The 17,536-nt window shown below is 64.5% G+C and overlaps 1 protein-coding gene across 3 annotated transcripts in view; it reads left to right on the plus strand.

The window, feature by feature from the left end:
* The window catches only part of LOC117640957 (rhotekin-like), a 39,766-nt gene that overhangs the window by 15,943 nt on the left and 6,287 nt on the right, over window positions 1–17,536 (plus strand). Inside the window, exon 2 of one of the 3 annotated variants that reach the window (XM_034378011.1) lies at window positions 110–184. In XM_034378011.1, coding sequence (XP_034233902.1) covers window positions 110–184 — 75 coding nt within the window. Of the gene's footprint in view, window positions 1–109; window positions 185–12,775; window positions 13,003–13,038; window positions 13,183–17,536 lie in introns of those variants that run through there. The other 2 variants (XM_034378009.1, XM_034378012.1) reach the window with 2 other exon arrangements.

Consider the following 17,536-nt stretch of genomic DNA (forward strand, 5'->3'; position numbering starts at 1 on the left):
TGCGCTGCTCGCGAGCACGGCCAGCATGGCACTGCCTCTGTTTTCTTCTTCTTTCCCCCGCCCGCCGGTGTGTGAGTCTCGTGTCTTGAGCGACTTTTTGCTTTTTCAGGTAATCGGGCGCAGCAGAGCCGCAGCAGCAGCGGCCGCGGCCTCGGCGCAGGCCCTGTACGCCGACGAGAACCAGGCAAGTTCACGAAGGAGCGCAGCCAGCGCAGCGCAAGGCCGCAAGGCGGAGGCGGTCAAAATCCCGGACGGCTAAATGGGACGCGAACCGAACGTGTGACCCCACCAATGGATTGCTCTCCGAACGAGGAGTCCATTGGTGGGGTCACACGCTCGGTTCGAGTCCTGTTTAGTGACTCTGGAGCTCAAAACGCACCTGGAGTTGCCGGCTGCGCCGGTCTTCTGGCAAAGCCACTGTGGAGCGCGGAGCGTTCAATGAGGGTCGCCATGCTGTCTGGAATGGCGCGGCGTGAAGCAGGCGCTCCAAATTGGCACTCTTTGCCGTCCGCGGAGTCGATCGTGTGGCGAAACACGAAACACGGCCGGACGATGATCAAGATGCGTGGGCCGGCCGAGCGGGTTTTCACCGCGCGGAGGCACGCCGACGGCACGCCACTGGAAGTGCAGCAGTGCGACACGCCGCGCGGCGCACGGGAACGCTGTCTGACGCCCCGGTTGTCTGCGTGTCTGTGCCGGAGCGGACGGGGCGGCATGTTGTTATCACACCGGCAGCGCGCGCGCTGCACCCGGTCATCGCCCATGCCGGTCGCGTCCAGTTGACGCCAAGTGTGGCCGGCGGGCTGTCGTCTGCTTTCCCCGCACGCGGCGCCGCGGCCCCGTGCGTTTTGTTTGCACAGGAAGGAAGTGAGAAGACTTTCTCGGTCTCGTTGACACAGCGCGGGGTCGCCGGTGACGCGACCTGCCGCTAGAAGAAGCGAAAAAGCGAAGAAAAAAAAGCGACATGCAGTGTTGCACTAGCAATCGACTTGCAGATTGTCAAAGTGGCCCGTTTAAAGCTTAAAATTTAAACAGCACTCGTTGTGTTGTTGTCGGTTTTTTTTGGCGGTGTGTTCCGACATTGCAGCAATTTGGATTCAATTAAACGGCCGCGGTGGCAGCGTGTAGGCCTGCCGGTGACCGCGAGCCTCGGCGCCCCGCCCCGCCCCGCCCCGCCCGTTTCGCAACGACACCATGCAAATTAGGCGGCGGTCCGGCACGACCGATCGATTCATTACTTTCGTATCCTTCCAAGGCCGAGGGCCACTGCCTTCACAAGGAAGGAAAAAAGGGGGGGGGGGAGGTCAACTATTTGTGCTTTCTTTTTCGAAAAGGAAATCACTCTCAGAACTCGGGCGTGAGTAAGTACGTGTAAGTTCATGGCGCATTAATTATTGAAAGAAACGCCGCGAGACTCGGAGGAGACTTGTTTTGTCGGCCGGCCGTTTACTCGTGCAAGCCGTGCAAGGCCCCGACTTTTAATAAGGTGTAAAATGCATCCCCTGCGAGAATGCAATGCGGCGCCTGCATGCAGTGCACCGGAATGGCTGGACGGCGACGTGCGTGTTGCCGGTCCCATTATCAGGGCGATCGGGGAGCGAGAGAGAGAGAGAGAGAGAGAGAGAGAGAGAGAGAGAGAGAGAGAGAGAAGAGAGAGGGGAAGGGGGAGAGAGAGAGAGGACAGGCTGAACCAGGTCCAGGTTGTCCAGGGCAACGGCGGCGCGGCGCCAGCGCTGGGGGACTCTCGCTTTTAAACACTCTTGCTCTTAACTGATCCTGCCGCCGGACTTCCCTCCCCGTTTTCCAGTGTTCCGCCGTTCCGCCGCGAGATTGCCGCGTCGCTATGCCGCCACTCGCCATTCCTCCCATTTTCACTGAAATAATCCGATCGCCGTGCTCGGCCAAACGAGCCGGGAAGGGAAGTTTGTACCGAATCGGACACGTCACTTTGCTCTGCTTGTCCGCAGTGCCTGCACTGCCAGTGCGTTTTCTCTACTGTCACTAATGAGACCAGCACGGCACACCGGGTGGCACTCGCCGCCCTGGGAGCGACGGCCCCGGGAGACTGTGCCCGCTGTGTGCCCCGTCCGTACCGCACCGCGCACCGTGGAGGCCGAGACCGCCCTGGCCGCTGCCTGCCGCTGCCTGCCGCTGACGGCTCCATCGAGGCGGTGCAGTGCGGGCCGGCTCACACGGCGCCGCGGACAAGACTCATTGACAGGACTCATTGACAGCAATTGGCTGCAGGGCCGGCGCGGCACGGCCACAGGCACCACATGGCACACGGGGGGTTTCTCTCAAACGCCGCCAACTGCCCCTGGAAACGGCCCCATGTGCTCTGTGGGAAGCGGACGGGCCTCGACGTCAGTTCTGTGCTGCAGAATCAGCTCGGTTGACACTCGCTTTGCAGTTATCGCATCGTGAGAGCCCCAGAGCCTTCGGGTGGAATTTTTATTTTAAAAAGGCAAACCGGTACTAGTATGTGGAGTGATTTCGTTAAGTGTAGGTGCATGGGTCGCTTCGTAACTCGCGCGCGAACGTGTGAAAAGGGTGTGCATGGCTCGCGGTGGTCATTCTCACGACCGAAGAGCGCAGCGCGCACACACGCGCGTGCTAGCACGAAAACTCTGAAAAATGCCTCACCAATTTTAAACAGTTCAGACTTTAACGTATTACAATTGTCAAGATAAATATATTTTTTTTGTGAAAAAGTTAAAAATGTATCATTGAACCCACCGGAACCTCGCCTAGCGACTTGCCTTGGCGACCTCAAAAAGACTACCCCAGTTTCATTTTCTTTTTTTCTCTCTCTGGCGTGTCGTGTCTTGCGCACCTCTCGTCTGCGTGTGTGTCCGTGTTTACCTATGCGATATCCCTTGAACCGCTCTAACTCGCCGTGCCATTGCACGCAGAGCTTTCTCCGCCAAGCTCTCGCAAATCTTTTGCCTTTGCCTCCTTTGCCTTTGCCCCTTGTTTCTCGTTTTCGAGTGTGTGCGTGCGCACAGGTTTGTTTGTGTGCGAGAAGTATCATGCCGCGTTCTCAAGAAATAAGAGGATTAAGCGGGCATAAGAGCGGGGCCGAGTCCGCCGAGTCGGCGCGCACGAAGGGGTCCCTGTTCCTGGCGTTCCAGGGCCGGTCATGGCGCCGCCGCGCCGCCGCGCCGCCCCGGGGACCGCCAAAGAGTGCACGCCTAGAAAGCCACACTCGGATCTGCACTCCTCAAGTCTGGGATGGGACTCCCCCAACAGCCGTTTGCCCCGCTGCCTCTCTCACCTTCCTTATCCTTTCTAAACTGGCAACAATTATTGTGTTGTTCGTTTGTGAAGGAATTTCATCTCGCATAGCTTGGCCGCGCAGTTTTCTGCTTTTAAAATGAATTATAAAAAGCCTCGTGATACCTCTTTTTCATTTTTTTTTCTCCTCATCTATTGCGCTCTGCTCTAGACCGCGAACGCGGTGGTGCAGGGCTGCAGGCTCGCCCAACCAACCCAGTCCAGTCCGCCCCACTGTCGGACAATGCGCCGCCTCGCGCTTTCTCTGCGCCAATCAAACACGCCCTTATCACTGCCCCAATTAACGGTGGCGTGTGTGTTTGTGTGTGTGTGTCTGTGTGTGTGTGTCCCTGGACTCTGCTTCCGGGGCGCCAGCTCCAGATCGGCGCGGTCCGGGACGCGGAAACGACGTCTTCGGCCAGAAAAGACCTGTCTCGGCGTGGCGTCGGCGTCGGCCCCACAAAAAGGCGCTCTTTATACGCGTTTCCATGCGTTCCCTCTCCAGCTGCTGGCCGTGCTGGCTGTGCTGGTGATGGACGGCGTCGTCCGTCCTGCCCTTCTTGCCCCTGGCCCCGACGGCCCCGACGCGCGCTGCAGCTCGGCCTCCTTCGCCTCCAACGAGTCTCCTCCAGGAATGCCGGCGCGCGGCCCCGGAGTGCCTTCCAGTGCCTGCCTCCAGCTGCCTCCAGCTTCCAGGCGGCCTTCGTGGCGCCGGGCGCGCCTAGCACGCCGGGCCGGCTGGCTGGCCGCGGGTCGCGGGGGTCGACCGCCGGGCCGTTCGACGCCAGGGGACGCCGTTGGAAGCCATTAGCGTCTGCCGCGGCCAGTTGGCTGCAAGTGTTAATGTTGCATAACAGGTGCCACCCAGCCCGGCCCGGCCCGGCACTGCACTGCAAACGAATGAGGGGAATGAAGCCTTGTCACTGCCCCTGCCCCTGCCCCGGGCCCCACCAGGCCACAGCAGCACCGGACCGTACCGCTCTGGTACCGCTCCCGGAGGCCCTGGGAGTCTCGGCAGCGTGGCAGTCAGTGCATTGCCTCCGCAATCAATCTATGTCACAAGCCCCACTCTTTTTCTCGGCAGGCCGTTTTAGTTTTATTTTGGTCTCTTTTTCTGCCGTTTTAGCTCCTTTTTCTCTCCCCTCTCGCGGTGGGATTTCTTTCTCTCGGCGCGATCAGTCAGCGAGCACCGCGCTGGTCGGTGTAACGAGACTGGCCACGGTTACGCGCCGTCACGCCGTTTGTCACACGCCGCGTCACACGCCGTGACGAACGGGGGCAAAAACGGGGACCGATAACATTGACTCGAGAGGTTATTTAATGTTTACCAAAAAGAAAAGAAATGATTCCAACTCGGCTGTGCGGCAGCGCCGAGCTGGTCTGCACCGCCCCCTTGTGGCGTGGCGTGTCTGTGTGGGTGTGCGGAGGGAACCCGTTCGCGCGACACTGAAGGTTCGATACCTCGATGATTGCTTTCGCTGCCGTGTCTAATTGCCCATGTAGCACAGTGCGTACGGTACAGCTTGGCTTGAAGCAGGTTTCTTGTGCGGCACTCGGCGCGCCTGTTGCAATTTTTTAAATAGTTATTTTAAATGGCACCTGCGTGTGAAATGTGTTAAGACTTTGACAATTTCAAACTTACTGTTCATCCAAACCAATAACTCTCTTCCGCGATTTTTTGTCAAGAAGTACAGTTCTATGACGAGAAAACGGTTGCGGCAGCGCGCCAGTCGTTTACTTTGGCGAGTATATCATCTTCCCTAGTTATGGCGAGCCCCGCCCCGCCCTTGGCGAAAGGGGCGAGACAGAGAGAGTAATGGAAAGTAATGGGAACGTATTGCCGCCGCGCAGAATTTCTCACGCAACTTCCCGTAGCGTCCGCGCCGCATCCGCGCAGAGTCCGCGCAGCGTCCCAGGGCGCCTGCATTCCCTCCCTTCCCCACGCCGCCACAGCAACAGCAGCAGCAGCAGCAACAGCAGCAGATTACCAGATACAGCAACACCTCGCATGCACCTGTTAGACTACAAACCCGCCGCCCTATCGTGTGTGGGAATATCGCCGCGGCCTCACAACAACAACAACAACAACAAGTCTCGTCCCGGGGCCGCCTTGCCGTGGCTGCGCGGCGGAGGTGTTAATTATCGGCGTGCATCGTCGCTGCAAGGATTCGGCGCCCGGTGGGCCACACTGCCATGCTGCCAGGGCACGCCTCGGCAGAGGGTCCCTGCAGGCTAGTTCAGCACAGCTTTCCGTCGTTCTGTCTCTCTCGCTCCCTCGCGGGCTCACGAGAGAGTGAGACTGGCGCCTGATGGTCAGCCTGTCGGTGCCCCGATTAACGCGGGATAAGCACCTCGCCGATGGCGGCGCGGCGGCCGGGCCCTTGGCGGGGCCCGCGGGGCTGCCATTGTCCCCCTCGGGGGTCATCACCACCGCCAGGCACCGCCAAGCAGCAGCAGCCCGTCCCAGGGCGTTGCGCGCCTTGCGCCGCGCGATTGCAGTGTCGATTGCGATATTGATGGCAATCGGTTTGCTTTGTTGCCGGGAAAGTGCAATTGGGTTGCCAGTGTGTGTGTGAGTGTGTGTGTCGGACGGGACGGGACGGCCGGTGTCAAGTCTTGCCCAAGGAGAGCTGGTTCTGGCGTGGTTCTGGCTGGTTGTCGGTGCGCTCTGCTCTGTGCACTGCGCGACGCTCTTCGCGTTCTGGCCGCTTTGCTGCGCCAGCGACGCGCTTTGCCAGTGACAAGCGGACACGCGTGACCTGCCTCAACGCGGAAGGCGTTGCGGTGCTCGCGGTGCAGCTGCGCGGAGTCTCTGCGGCGCGGAGTAGGTCCACGGCCGCTTCGGCGCGCGGGGTATCGCCGGCCCGACTTCCCTGCGGCGCGTCGATACCCCACGCTCGCGCGCCTCGCTCGCCCCGCCGCCGGCGCCGCAAGTCGAATCCGAGCGAACCAGGTGAATCACAGCGGTGATGACGCTCTGGAACCGCGTCATTAATTTCAGTGAGAATATCAAAACGGACTGGAATCTCAGTCCGCGTGTTCCCGTACGTGTTGCTGTGAGGTCCGGCCTGGTCTCGAAGACCCTGGGCCGCGTCTTGGCTTCGGATTGTTTTGACGGATCGGCCTCGCGTTCCTCTTCATCGTGGTCGTGACGCAACCCGCGGATGACCCGGCTCGGAAGCCATCAGCGTCATGGTCTTATTGTTCCCGAGGGCGGTCGGAGCGAAACGATCCGAACAGGTCTGCATTTCCATCGATGGATCGATACGACCGATCGACCATCCGGCCGAGGGTCGAGGGCTTCCAACACGCCCAGAACACGCCGCGCCCAGGACGGGTCCGTTCAATCTCCAGTTTATCAACGGCCGCTGGAGAGGAAAATAGAAATCCCCTTTTGTTCGAGGCCAGCACGGCGTTGGCGCCGCGGCGCGCCGCTCGCCGCTCCGGTATTTTGATTGAAATGAAGGCGGTCCATTTTCTCGGGCCGTCGCCATTCAAGCAAAGCTGTCCGAGCTGAGGCCTCGTTTGCAACGCGCGACTAAGGGGGCAATGGCGCTTGGCTCGGCCAGCACGGCCAGCGCAGCAAACACGGCCACTGTGCTGCACCAAGTCGCTGAATTGCGGTTTGTCGAGATGGAATCATCGCACGGCACATGTGTGTGTGTGTGTGTATGTCTCACACACTTGCCTCGTCAAGCCGGAGGTCCTTGACTCGATGCCAAAGCAGCGCGTTCAAATCTCCGTGCCTCCTCCCATGCGCTTCCCCTCCCGCTCACACACACGTACGCATTTGCACTTACGCCCACGCCGCGGCGTGCCTGACCCAGTCTCTCTCTCTGTGCGGTCGAGTGTGTCGCTCTAATGTGCCAAACGACATGACTCGGCCCACGCCAGCCCCGCCCGGCCCCGCCAGTGTAGACGCTGACTCTCTCGTAGCACTGCGGTAACGCCCTTCGGGCCCTGCGCGTGCGAGCGAGACAGAGCGACGTCATCGTACGCCATCGCTGTGCGGACTGCGGATTCGCCCTGTAGCCGTGCAGCCCTCCGGTCGCCGTGCCAATAGTGCTGGACGTTCGGACCGCGGGACGTTGCCCCTGCGGACTGCGGGCTGGGCGCCCTGCACTGCAAAATGCCACCGCCGCGCCGTCGAGGCTGGCTCGGCTAGTGAGCGCGGCGTCGTCGCGTCGCCAGGCGTAACTTGATTCACAGGGACTCGGAGTGGCCGCGGTGCGCCGCGCTTTGGCCGCGCCAGGCCGCGCGGTGCCGACTCTGCAGCGGGCTCTCGTTGTCGCTGTCTCGCTCGCGCTCGCGGGCCGCCGTGACTGTCCCGACGTGCCGGAGAGTGCGAGGGAGACGGAGCGACGCGGAATCGCCCTACCGCCACGACACGGCGCTGCGACACTGCCGTGCCTGCCGTGCCGGGTAACTCGAGAATTACCCTCCTTTCTTGTGACGCTGACCGCGGCGCGGCGTCCGCGCGGAGGAGGGGCGGGCGGAGGGGGAAAGTGCGCAAGAATCTAAAATTAGTGGCCGTGTGGCCGTCGCCTCCGAAGCCAGTCCTCGCGCCTCTCCACTACCGAATGCACGCTCCGCTCGTCTCCCTCCCTCGCCCTCCCTCCCTCTCCCTCTCTCCGCTGTGGTCAGGTCGGAGAAGGGTTGCCCTAGGACTGGCCGGCCGATGTGGCGCCAAGCGGGCTTTGGTGGCGCGTAGGGCCCCGCCGCCAGGCCCCCGCGCCCCGCGACGCGACCTGCGAAGCGGACAAAGAGACCACTCGCCAAACAAGAAGAAAATTCATGGAAAAACTCGAAGAAACGAAACACATGTGACTGTGGGACACTGGAGGCGGCGTCGCTTCGTTCATTTGGGCGGCGACGTCGCCCAGAAGGCCGAGAAGGCCCTGCTGCTGCAGTGGGCGTGGCGTCATGCCGACGACATGGTAATGCCATCTTCTCGGAATGGGCCGGAAAATGAGAATGCGCGCTCCCCCGCATGTGGAACTGTGGCACTGTAGCGTCTTGTCACCGAAGGGGCGGGATTCGCCAGGGACGTGTCTGTCTGTCTGTCTGTCTGTCCGCCCTTCCGTGTAATGTGACGCACCGCCACGCCGCTGCAGCAGTAAACAATGCCCGGTCGGCGTGCGCGGTGGCGCGGCCCGGGCCGGCGCCTCGCGGTCGAGCGGGGCGAGCTTGACCTAGAATAGTGCCCGCTTGACAGCGCTCCGTCAGTCCGTCACTGCGAGCCCCGCGCCCCTGCAGGGCCGCGCCTCCATTGTACACAACCAGACGCCCGTTCCGCACATCTCTGCTTCTTCGAGGCCCGGGCCGTCACGCGGTACCGGGGCCCGCGAGGGACGCAACGCACTCAATCGAGGCGCCCTCAACTCGATTTTTATCGTTACAGTGTTATGACGATGGGTACCAAGGTTTTCTGACGCGAGGCCAGGACGCACTGTCGGCGGGGTGCGCGGCGCGAGAGCGGCCTCTGACGGCGTCGACGGCGTCGTCGCGGCCCTGGGGGAGGGGGCGTGTCCGGCCTGTGTCCGGCCGGCCTGCGGGACGGGCCCAATTGAGGCGACCAAAGGCGCGAGCGAGGCGGCCTGCCCGACGGCCTGCCGGGCGTCGTCCGAAACCGCAGGGACTGACCGCTGCTCTCGCTCTCCGGCCGCGGCGGGCAGGGGTGCGACGAAGACAGGTGCAGTTCTGGAGCCTCGCGAGGCCCCGCCAGCAGGCGCTCCGCTCCGCTGCTCCGCGGCGTCCCTGGCCTCTGACGTGGCGTGCACCGCCTGCACGGCGCTGCCGCGCTGCCCCCATGCGACACAGGCCAGGGCACAGGCCATCTCTAATGAGAGGGGAGGGGGGGAGGCTGGAGACGGTTCATTCGCGTTGGCCGCCGGCGCGTGCCTTAGTGCCTTTGGTCCAGTGACTGCTGTCCGAGCATGACGATGCCGCCGTGCTGCCGAGTACGTCGCCATGTCGCGCCCGCCGCGCCCGCCCGTGCCGCCCAAACCGGTGCTCACCCCGCCGCCGTCGAAGCCCCTCGTGGGGTTGGGGTGCTACGCCACGCCCCGGCCGTCGGTGTACGCGTGTCCGTCGCGCTACCGCGTCTCGGCGGCGACGTCGTCCTGGGCCGCCTCCCCCTACATGTGCCCGCCGCGCCCCGCCGCGTCGCCGTACATGAACGTGCCGCGGCCGCAGGTGAACGTGGCGCCGCCCTACATGAACGTGCCCCGTCCTTACATGAACGTGCCCCGTCCGTACATGAACGTGCCCCGTCCTTACATGAACGTACCGCGGCCGCCCCCGGCGTCCGCTAGACGGATACCTCCGAGCGTCAGCCCCAAGCCCAAGCCGCGGCCGCCGTCCGGGGCGCCACCACCACGGCCTCCCCGAGAAGAGGACAGCGACGAGGACAACGACGACGACGACGGGATTACAGTGATGTTGCGCGGGCGCGACGCAGTGCTGTACTCCATCCCGCTGCCGCCCGTCTACTCGACGCCGCCGCCCCCGCGCCGCGTCTGGCGGCCGCCGTCGTCCGGGCCGTGCTCGCCGCGGCTGTCGCACCGCCTGAGCGCCGCGCTGTCCTCCTTCGTGGACTCGGCCAGGACGTCCCCCGCGCTGGTCCGCGGCCACCTGCAGCGCTCGCTGCCCCTGCTGCGCGGCCCCAAGGGCAGCCCGCGGCGCGACGCGTCCGAGGTGTCGTCGCCCGTGGCGGGCACCTTCCGCGTCAACCCGCCGCGCCGCGTGCTCACGGAGCCGCCCCCGGTGTTCGAGCGCGCCGCGTCCCTGGCGTGCCTGCCCCCGAGGCCGCCGCCCCCGCCGCCGCCGCGCCGCCCCCCGGCCGTGGGTGACAGGGTGGTGGTGGGCGCCGGGGACGTCGGCGACGTGCTGTGCGAGTGCCGCGCGCGCCTCGGCTCGGCGCTGGCCCGCGTCAAGACGGTGCGCTCCGTGGACGTGATCGTGTCGGACAGGCTGCGCGAGGAGCTGCGCGGCGAGTGCCTGGCGTGCCGCTGGCGGCGCTGGCAGGTGGGTACCGACGTCGCCGTCGTGGCCGTCGTGGTCGCGGCGACGCCTCCGATGATGGCCGCCCCGGGGAGGAAGCCGGGCGAGAGAGGGAAAGCGCTTGTAAGTCGCGCTAAGCGGTAAGCCTGCAAGGCCTGCAAGCCGGGCTTGGGGGACCGGGGCACCGCCGGGGCACCGCCGGGGCACCGGGACTGGCTAGGCCGGGAAAGGCTTCATGGCGCGTAGGCGGCACAGCGCAGGCAGCCATGCCTCAAAATGCACTCCCAAAATTCCTGTCACACTTGATTCGGTTTGGGGCGACAAATCATCAGTTCTGGTGTTCGCCGAGATTCGTCCGGATGCTGGGGCGCTGGCATCGCGCGCGTCGAGCCGTGGCGGTGTGGACTTGTCAAACAAACAGCCCGACATTCGAGAAGCGACGACGCGGCGACGCGCTCCCACGTGGGGCAGTGTAAGCGATACTCTCGGAGCCGCCTGCCTGCAGCCTGGTGCCCCTGGTGCCCCCTGGGGGGTGGCCGGCCTGGTTGGCTGGCCTGGCTCCTTTGGCCTATCAGAGCTGTCGTCATCAGCTTTGTTCGTGTCTCGTTGCCAACGTTCTGGGATGAGCATCTTACCTGAACAAGAAAGAGTTCTCTCGTGTTGACGCCCTAACCATATAAGCCGACTGAAAGTCAGTGCCTTAGACTTGTTCAGTAAGTCAGTGAGTACCCCTTCTTTTCTCATCCGGACTCTCTCGCGTCGCCTTCTTCTCCTTTTCCTCCTCCTTCTTCTTCCAGCAGCCACAGGAGCGCCTTGAAAGCGGCGCAGTTTCCGGGAAGGGTCGAGGAAGACACACGGTGTGGAGACGGACAGACAGACGAACGCACCTCTGCGGCTCAGCGGGCTCAGTGTACGACAGGAAGGACCCCCCCCCCCTTTCCCATACCCGGGCCACACACATGATCGCCCCTCCCCCTCTCGGGCAAGTGTATTCTGTCAAATTAGGGGAAGATCGGAATCAATGCTGTCACCAGGTCGTCTCACAGGTGCGCTCGCACAGGCAGCAGGCGCCTGGCGCCGTTTCGTCCAAACGGTGGTTGATCAGCTGCCCGTGGGACAGTGCCGGCGAGACCAAGGCCGCGGTGTGCTTTTTGGGAGGGTAGCCCCGCCGAGGGCGGCATTGGACCAAGGGCGGGACATAAGGGCATCCTCTCTCAATTAAATGAAAAGAAAAGTGAAGATGACGGCAGGACGACGACGCACAATCGTCCATTGAGCAGCTCGCCGGGAACAGCTTCGTACACTGCTGGTTACGGCAACCGCGATCGTGTTCAAGTGAATCTCTGGTCTTCTTTATTTTCCCTCGGACGAAGGGAATGTCTCGCGCGTTGGAGCGCGCTGGCAATCCGATCGGCGGTTTTACCCGAAATCTTCATTTATTTACGTACCTGCCTTATGCACCAGCAGTTGTCTTTCTTTTTATTCTATTCGAGCTTTTTTAGCTGTGTAGGGTTTTGCGGGCGGGACGGCGGGACCTGCTTTTGCACTGCTTCGCGTGCTTCGCGCTTTGCGCTGCAGGGATGCCAAACAAAAGCCGCAATCTCCCGTAATGTTTACGACGCGTCCGTCAGCCGGCAAGCAGGCGAGTGGGAGGGGAGGGAAGGGGTGCCTATCACCGAGTCACACCTTATCGCGCTGCCATCACTCCCTTGCAGTTTCCTTAGAAACCTCTTTTTTTTAATCATTTTTTTCTCCTCATTGATAAATATCGCCCTGACGGGGCTGCGGGCAGCGGCAGGACAGGACGCGAGCGACCTGGCCGTCGGCCGCGCGTCGCTGCGCATTCGTATTTGCACTGGTTGAGGCTGAAGCCTCGCCACGCAACGCCCCACTCCGCTATCGCCTTCGCCGTACGCCGGTTGGGTCGGTGTTGGTTCAAGGGGCCTGCTGTTCCGAGTCGTTCCGAGTTCCGAGCCGACAGTGACTCTGTGACTTGCCAGTGCGGGATCGGATTGTGGCGGGTCCGCGAAATGGAGATAGCGGGGGCCGCTTCGAGCGGACGTCTCAGGGAAGAACAAAGCCCTGGACGTGACGATGGCCGTCACCGCCATGTGGCTGACTCTTGGCACCGCGATGATGACTTTGATAAAGGAACCTACAGCAGTGCGGCTTCTTCCGCATCCCCGCGAGCGCGAGGTTCGAATCCCGTCGGCGTCGCGCTCCTTTTCGTCGTCGGCGTCGCGACGGGTGCATCCGCACGCACGCACACGACGGCTAGACGCCCAGCCCAGGACGGCGGGGCGGCCGGCAGCCCGAGCTGGCAGCCACGGGGGGTGAGAGGGGTGAGGTGCGAGGGGGTTGGCGGCGTGGCGCGGCGTGGCGTTGCGGCGCGGCACAGTGAGAGAGCCTGGCCGTGGCGAGCCGCGCCGCCGCCGGCCGCTGTTCCTCCTTCTGCTTCTCGTTCTCGGGCGTCGGGTTCGAGTCGTTCGAGTCCCAGCCCAGCCAGCCCAGCCTGCCTGCAGTGTTGGCTGAGTAATCGCGACAGCCGGCTGGCTCCGTGAGTCCGTACCGCGCGACGCCGACGCCTGCCCGACGCGTCGCGACGACGCCGATTGTGCCAAACCCGACGCGTGTGTGACGCGTGCGCGTGTGTTCAGTGTGCGTGTGCGTGCGCGCGGCAGCAGTGTTGTTAGTGCTTGCCGGCGGAGTTGAAGTTTGTTGTTGTTTGTAAGTTTGGAGGAGTGCCGTCAAGTTAGCGGAGCGTTGTTGTTGTTGGGAATGGTCAGCGAAGAAAGTGGACCAACAACAACAACAGTCCGCCCACACACATGCACACACCATACTCTACACGACCAAGTCCAGCAAAGCGACCCTCATAGGCTGTCAAATCTGGCGTCGGCTTTTGTGGTTGTCAAGTCAAGTTCAGTTCGTTATATGCTGCGAGTTGTGTGTGCGTGGGAGCTCGACCAGGGCGGCGACTGGCGACGGCGAGGGGTCCTGGTCTGCGCGACGCGGGGACGGGGACGCCGCTGCGGTGGGCCGGCAGGGCTGGCCGGCGGGCTGGCCCGCGGTCGCTCCCACCCCCGGCCTGCAGCACGGCCTGCATCACGGCGTGAAGGTCGCGGGGGCCGCCCGGCCGGCCGGCTAGTCATTACCGTGGAGAGGAGTACGTCCGTCCAGGCGGTCCAGGCAGCCCCGCCTTCCCCCCCGACTCCAGGACCGTCCAGGACCGTGATGGGCGTCGCTGCTCTGGTGCGGCCGGCCCTTCCTGGATCCGCCCCGTGCAGCCCGCGGCCCGTGGGTACCGGGTCCGCTCTTGAACGACCCGAGTTTTACGATCGGAAATGGCGTTCGGGGCGGGGCGGGGCGGGGCGTCGCCCAGCTGTTCTGCCGTCGCGCCGCGCCGCGCCCAGGTGGAGGGAAGGCCGGCTGGAGAGGGTCACGTCCGCGGGGCGCGGCGGCGGGCGCGGCGTCCGCGGTGTAGTGCGCCTGGCTGAACGCTGCGCGCTGCGCCCCCTCCTGGCCGCTCGCCACTCCCTGGCCCGTGGCGTGCCGTGCGGTGCTGCCTTTGCAAACATATTTGTCGAGTGGGCCGTGGTGCCGTACTTGGCGCGGTGCGCAAATCTAACGGGAGTGGCTGCCGCTCGCCGTGCCGTCCGTCCGGCCCGGCCCGGCTGGCCGCACGCGCGGCCGCTTTAGGTTTTTCGCACGCCGAATGGGGCGTGGAGGCGCCGTGCACCGTGCCGCGGATTGGCGTGATTTGGCGCCCCGGCCGTGGAGTGTGACTGCCGCGGCTCTGGCGGCGCGTTATGGCGGAGCGGGCAGGGCGTGCGGTATATTTCGGTCGCGGCTAGCCGGCAAGGAGCAAGGCAAGAGACGCTGGCGGGACGGGGACGCGGGGCTTGGCCCTCGACGCGGCCCTCGGCTCGGCAGCGCTTTTGGCGGGCCGCGCCACTGGGCGTGCCGACCGCACGCTGGCTTGCGGTGGACGGCGGTGGCCCACCTGCCTGCCTGGGCCGGGCCTCGCCTGGGCCTTCCCTCGCCGCCGAGGAGCCAGTGGCGTAGGTAAAACCCTTTTCCGGTCTTTGCTGGTCCACTGCAACTCCGACTGCGGTATTGCGTGTAACCAAAGGGATTTAGGTTTTCACACTCAAGTGCGACGCGTGTAGAGGCGACCCCGCCCCCGCCCGGGTTCGACCCCACCGCCTCCCCCCGCAGCGTAACTGTTAATTAGCGCCCCCAGCCCCCACGTGTGCACCATCTTGCCCATCTTGGAGTCGGACGGCGCGCCCCGCAGGGCCGCAGGGTTGGCATGGCGACGGAAGTCGCTCGTTGCCGTGACAACGGCCGCGGCCCCGCCCCGCCTGGCCCCGCCCGGCCTGGCCGCTCTGTGCCAGTGTAGTGGAGGAGCCAGAGGCCGCGGCCCCGACTGCGTGCGGCTGCGGTCTCTGGTCCAGGCCGTCCAGGCTGTCCTGTCCACCTGCGCAAATACGCGTTAGAGGCGAGGTGCTAGCGACGGCGTCGTGGCGGCGCTCGGTTTTGGCGGCAACTTTAGTCCGCCCGCGTGATCGGGCCACGGCGTCGTGGAGCCTAATCTCTGTGCCGCGGTTGCATCACGCCGCGTGCAGGGCGTGTAGGCACGCAGGGCTGGCCGCGGCCGCGGGGGGTCCGAGGCCTCGTCCAAGCCCTCGCGTGGGACGCCCCTTTCCCTTTCAAGGGCACGAAGGGCCTTGGGCCGGCGGCACGGAGGGCAGCCCGGCCGGCCTGACCAAGGGCCGAAGGGCGCCGAAGGGCACGGAGCCATCCACGCCCAAGCAGCCCAAGCAGCCCAAGCAGCTCAGGCCGACGCGACGCCCAGCGCGCCCAGCCAGCCCTCGGCGCCGGCCGTCCGTCACTTTCACAACGGGACCCTTTTGCCTTGCCTCTGTCTCTCTCTGACGCGGCCCGGGACGCCTTTCGGCCGGCAGCGGCAATAATTGCATCCTTGTCGCCGCGCCGACGCGACGCCGACGCCAGAGTCTGACCCGCGGGACCCGCGGGACGGCAGCTGGGCTCTGCTTTCGGGGCGCGAGTGTGAGTGCGGTGTGTCCGGAGCCGCCGTCGTGTCGGAAATGTCGGAAACGATCAACTTTTCCCCCCGACAGTGTACAGGCGGCGGCTGGCGAGGCGCGGAGTCGCCCGGAAAAAATGAAGTGCGTGTCTGACTGACTGTCTGACGCGGCGCTCTGATTGGAGGAGAGCTTGCGCGTCTGCCTGCCTGTTTCCTGTGCTGCAGCAGGGCGGCAAGCAGCGGATGTGCACCGCGCGCCGGCTGGCATTTTGGGGCTCGTGCGGCCCAGGCCGAGGTTCGCGACGCCGTCTGCATTCTGTCTGCGTCGCGGCCGGTGGCGGTCCCCGGCGGTCCCTGCGCCCTACTCTGTAAACTGGCGTCCCGGACACCGATGGAGACCCGCTGTCGATGTGACGCATTGTCACCGTGCCGCCCTGCCCCGTTGAGCGCACTATTTACTGCCTGCACACACGCCTTTCGTTTTGCCGTCCCAGAGTCCCACGCGAACTCGATCATCGACTATGAAAAATGGCTCGATTTGAGGCCGGGCCGGGGGGGGGGGAATTGCCTGATGTGATTCATTTCAGTCTTGCGGGGCGTGTTGTCACGACTCGGGCCCGTCCGCACGGAGGAGGTGGGGGGTTCGGCTCGGCCAGTTGAGCCCTGGGCCACGACGCGGGGCAGGGCAGGGCGGGGCCGCCCGGCCGGCGGGTCTTGGGTCTTACTCGCGCCGTGATGGTGGCATTTGCATGGAGAGGCGAGGCGATTACGCGTCGTAAATGGACCGGAATGACACGGGCAGGTTAGGGCCCCTCCCCCTCCGCCTCACCGAGAGCGTTGTCTGGGTTGCACTTGGAGGTAAGGACCCGAGGCCAGCCCTGAGGTGTGCCCGTCGTTGGACAAGCAGTCTCCCAGGTCTGCCTGTCGGGCAGGGCCTTGCTCTTCGCCGAGCTGAGCCGATTGGCTGATGCACGCGCTCCAGGCTGACTCCACGCAGGACGTGCTCTACCGTCCGGAACGTTTGTGTCTGGGAGCCGCGGCGTCTCGGCTGGAGGCGTGTTCGGTTCGGGAGCGTTGCGTTGCGCCCCCGCCGGGATTTATGTACACTGTAGTTTGTGTACCGGAGCACAATGCGCGGCGCCGCGGTGGGCCATGTGGGCCGTGGCCGAGGCACTGCAGGCACTGCAGGCCGTGCGTGTGCATGAGGGCATGCCGGCTGCGTCGCTCCGTCTCTCTCGCGCCCCGGCGCAACGCCCCGCCAGTGCGACAGAGACAGGGCGAGGGTCGGCGGGGGCGTGTGCCACCGCCAAACACGTGCTGCCCTCGACGACGCCGACGTGCACCGCGTGCAGCACGTGTGGCGCAAGCCGGGCGGCCCGAACCTCGGCGCCCTCATGCACCCCACCGCCATGCCCGGCCCGGCCTTGCTTCATTAGGGGTGTATCTGATGCAGCCCCCTTCCCCTTTCCTCCCTTCCGTTCGGCCACCCTCCTCGCCACCCTCCACGCCTCGCGAGCGAGTAGTGCGACGAGTAGCTCGATGACTCAAGCTCGAAACGCACGCAACACCTCGTGGTGGGCCGTTTGGCCCAGGCCAAGCCCCGGCGCTGCGTGCTTTCATTTGGGAGCATGTCCGCGTTGGGACGGCGAGCGCGTGAGAGAGAAAGAGAGACGCATTACCTTCCTTGATTTGCATCCCTCATTCATACATCATTCATCGGGTCGCTCATTCGATGGCTCTCTTTCTCTCATCTGAGGCGAGGCGCGACCGATGGCGTATCGCACGTCAGCGCCCCGTCGTTCGCCTTTTCGGGTCCGAGTCTGGCGGCGAGCACGGCGTGGTGCATGTGCAGGGCGCGGGCGTGGCGGCGCGGCCAGCCGTCTTCGGCAGCGCTAGCGGGGCTGGCCGGGCCGGCGGGGATGTCGCGCTGTCGCGTCGCGGGGCCCCGCGGTCCCGCGGTGCTCTCTGGTGGACATTGGAGGGGGCCAGCGAGCCACCGCCATCGGGTCGTCGCCCCCCGAAAGCCCGAAGCCTTCCTTCCAGCCTTGCCTTGCCTTGGCACAGCGGCGCAGCCATCCACGGCTATTGGTCCGCTGCCGAGTGCACGCAGGGCACGCACACGCTGCGCGGCGCGGCGCGGAGGGACTCGCGGCGTAGGAGGACGGCGACAGCGCCGTGACACTGTGGCTGTGCCCCGCAGACAAGTGAGTC

This window comes from Thrips palmi, unplaced genomic scaffold, assembly GCF_012932325.1.
Source record: "Thrips palmi isolate BJ-2018 unplaced genomic scaffold, TpBJ-2018v1 HiC_scaffold_15, whole genome shotgun sequence".
In the NCBI taxonomy this organism is placed as follows: Eukaryota; Metazoa; Arthropoda; class Insecta; order Thysanoptera; family Thripidae; genus Thrips; species Thrips palmi.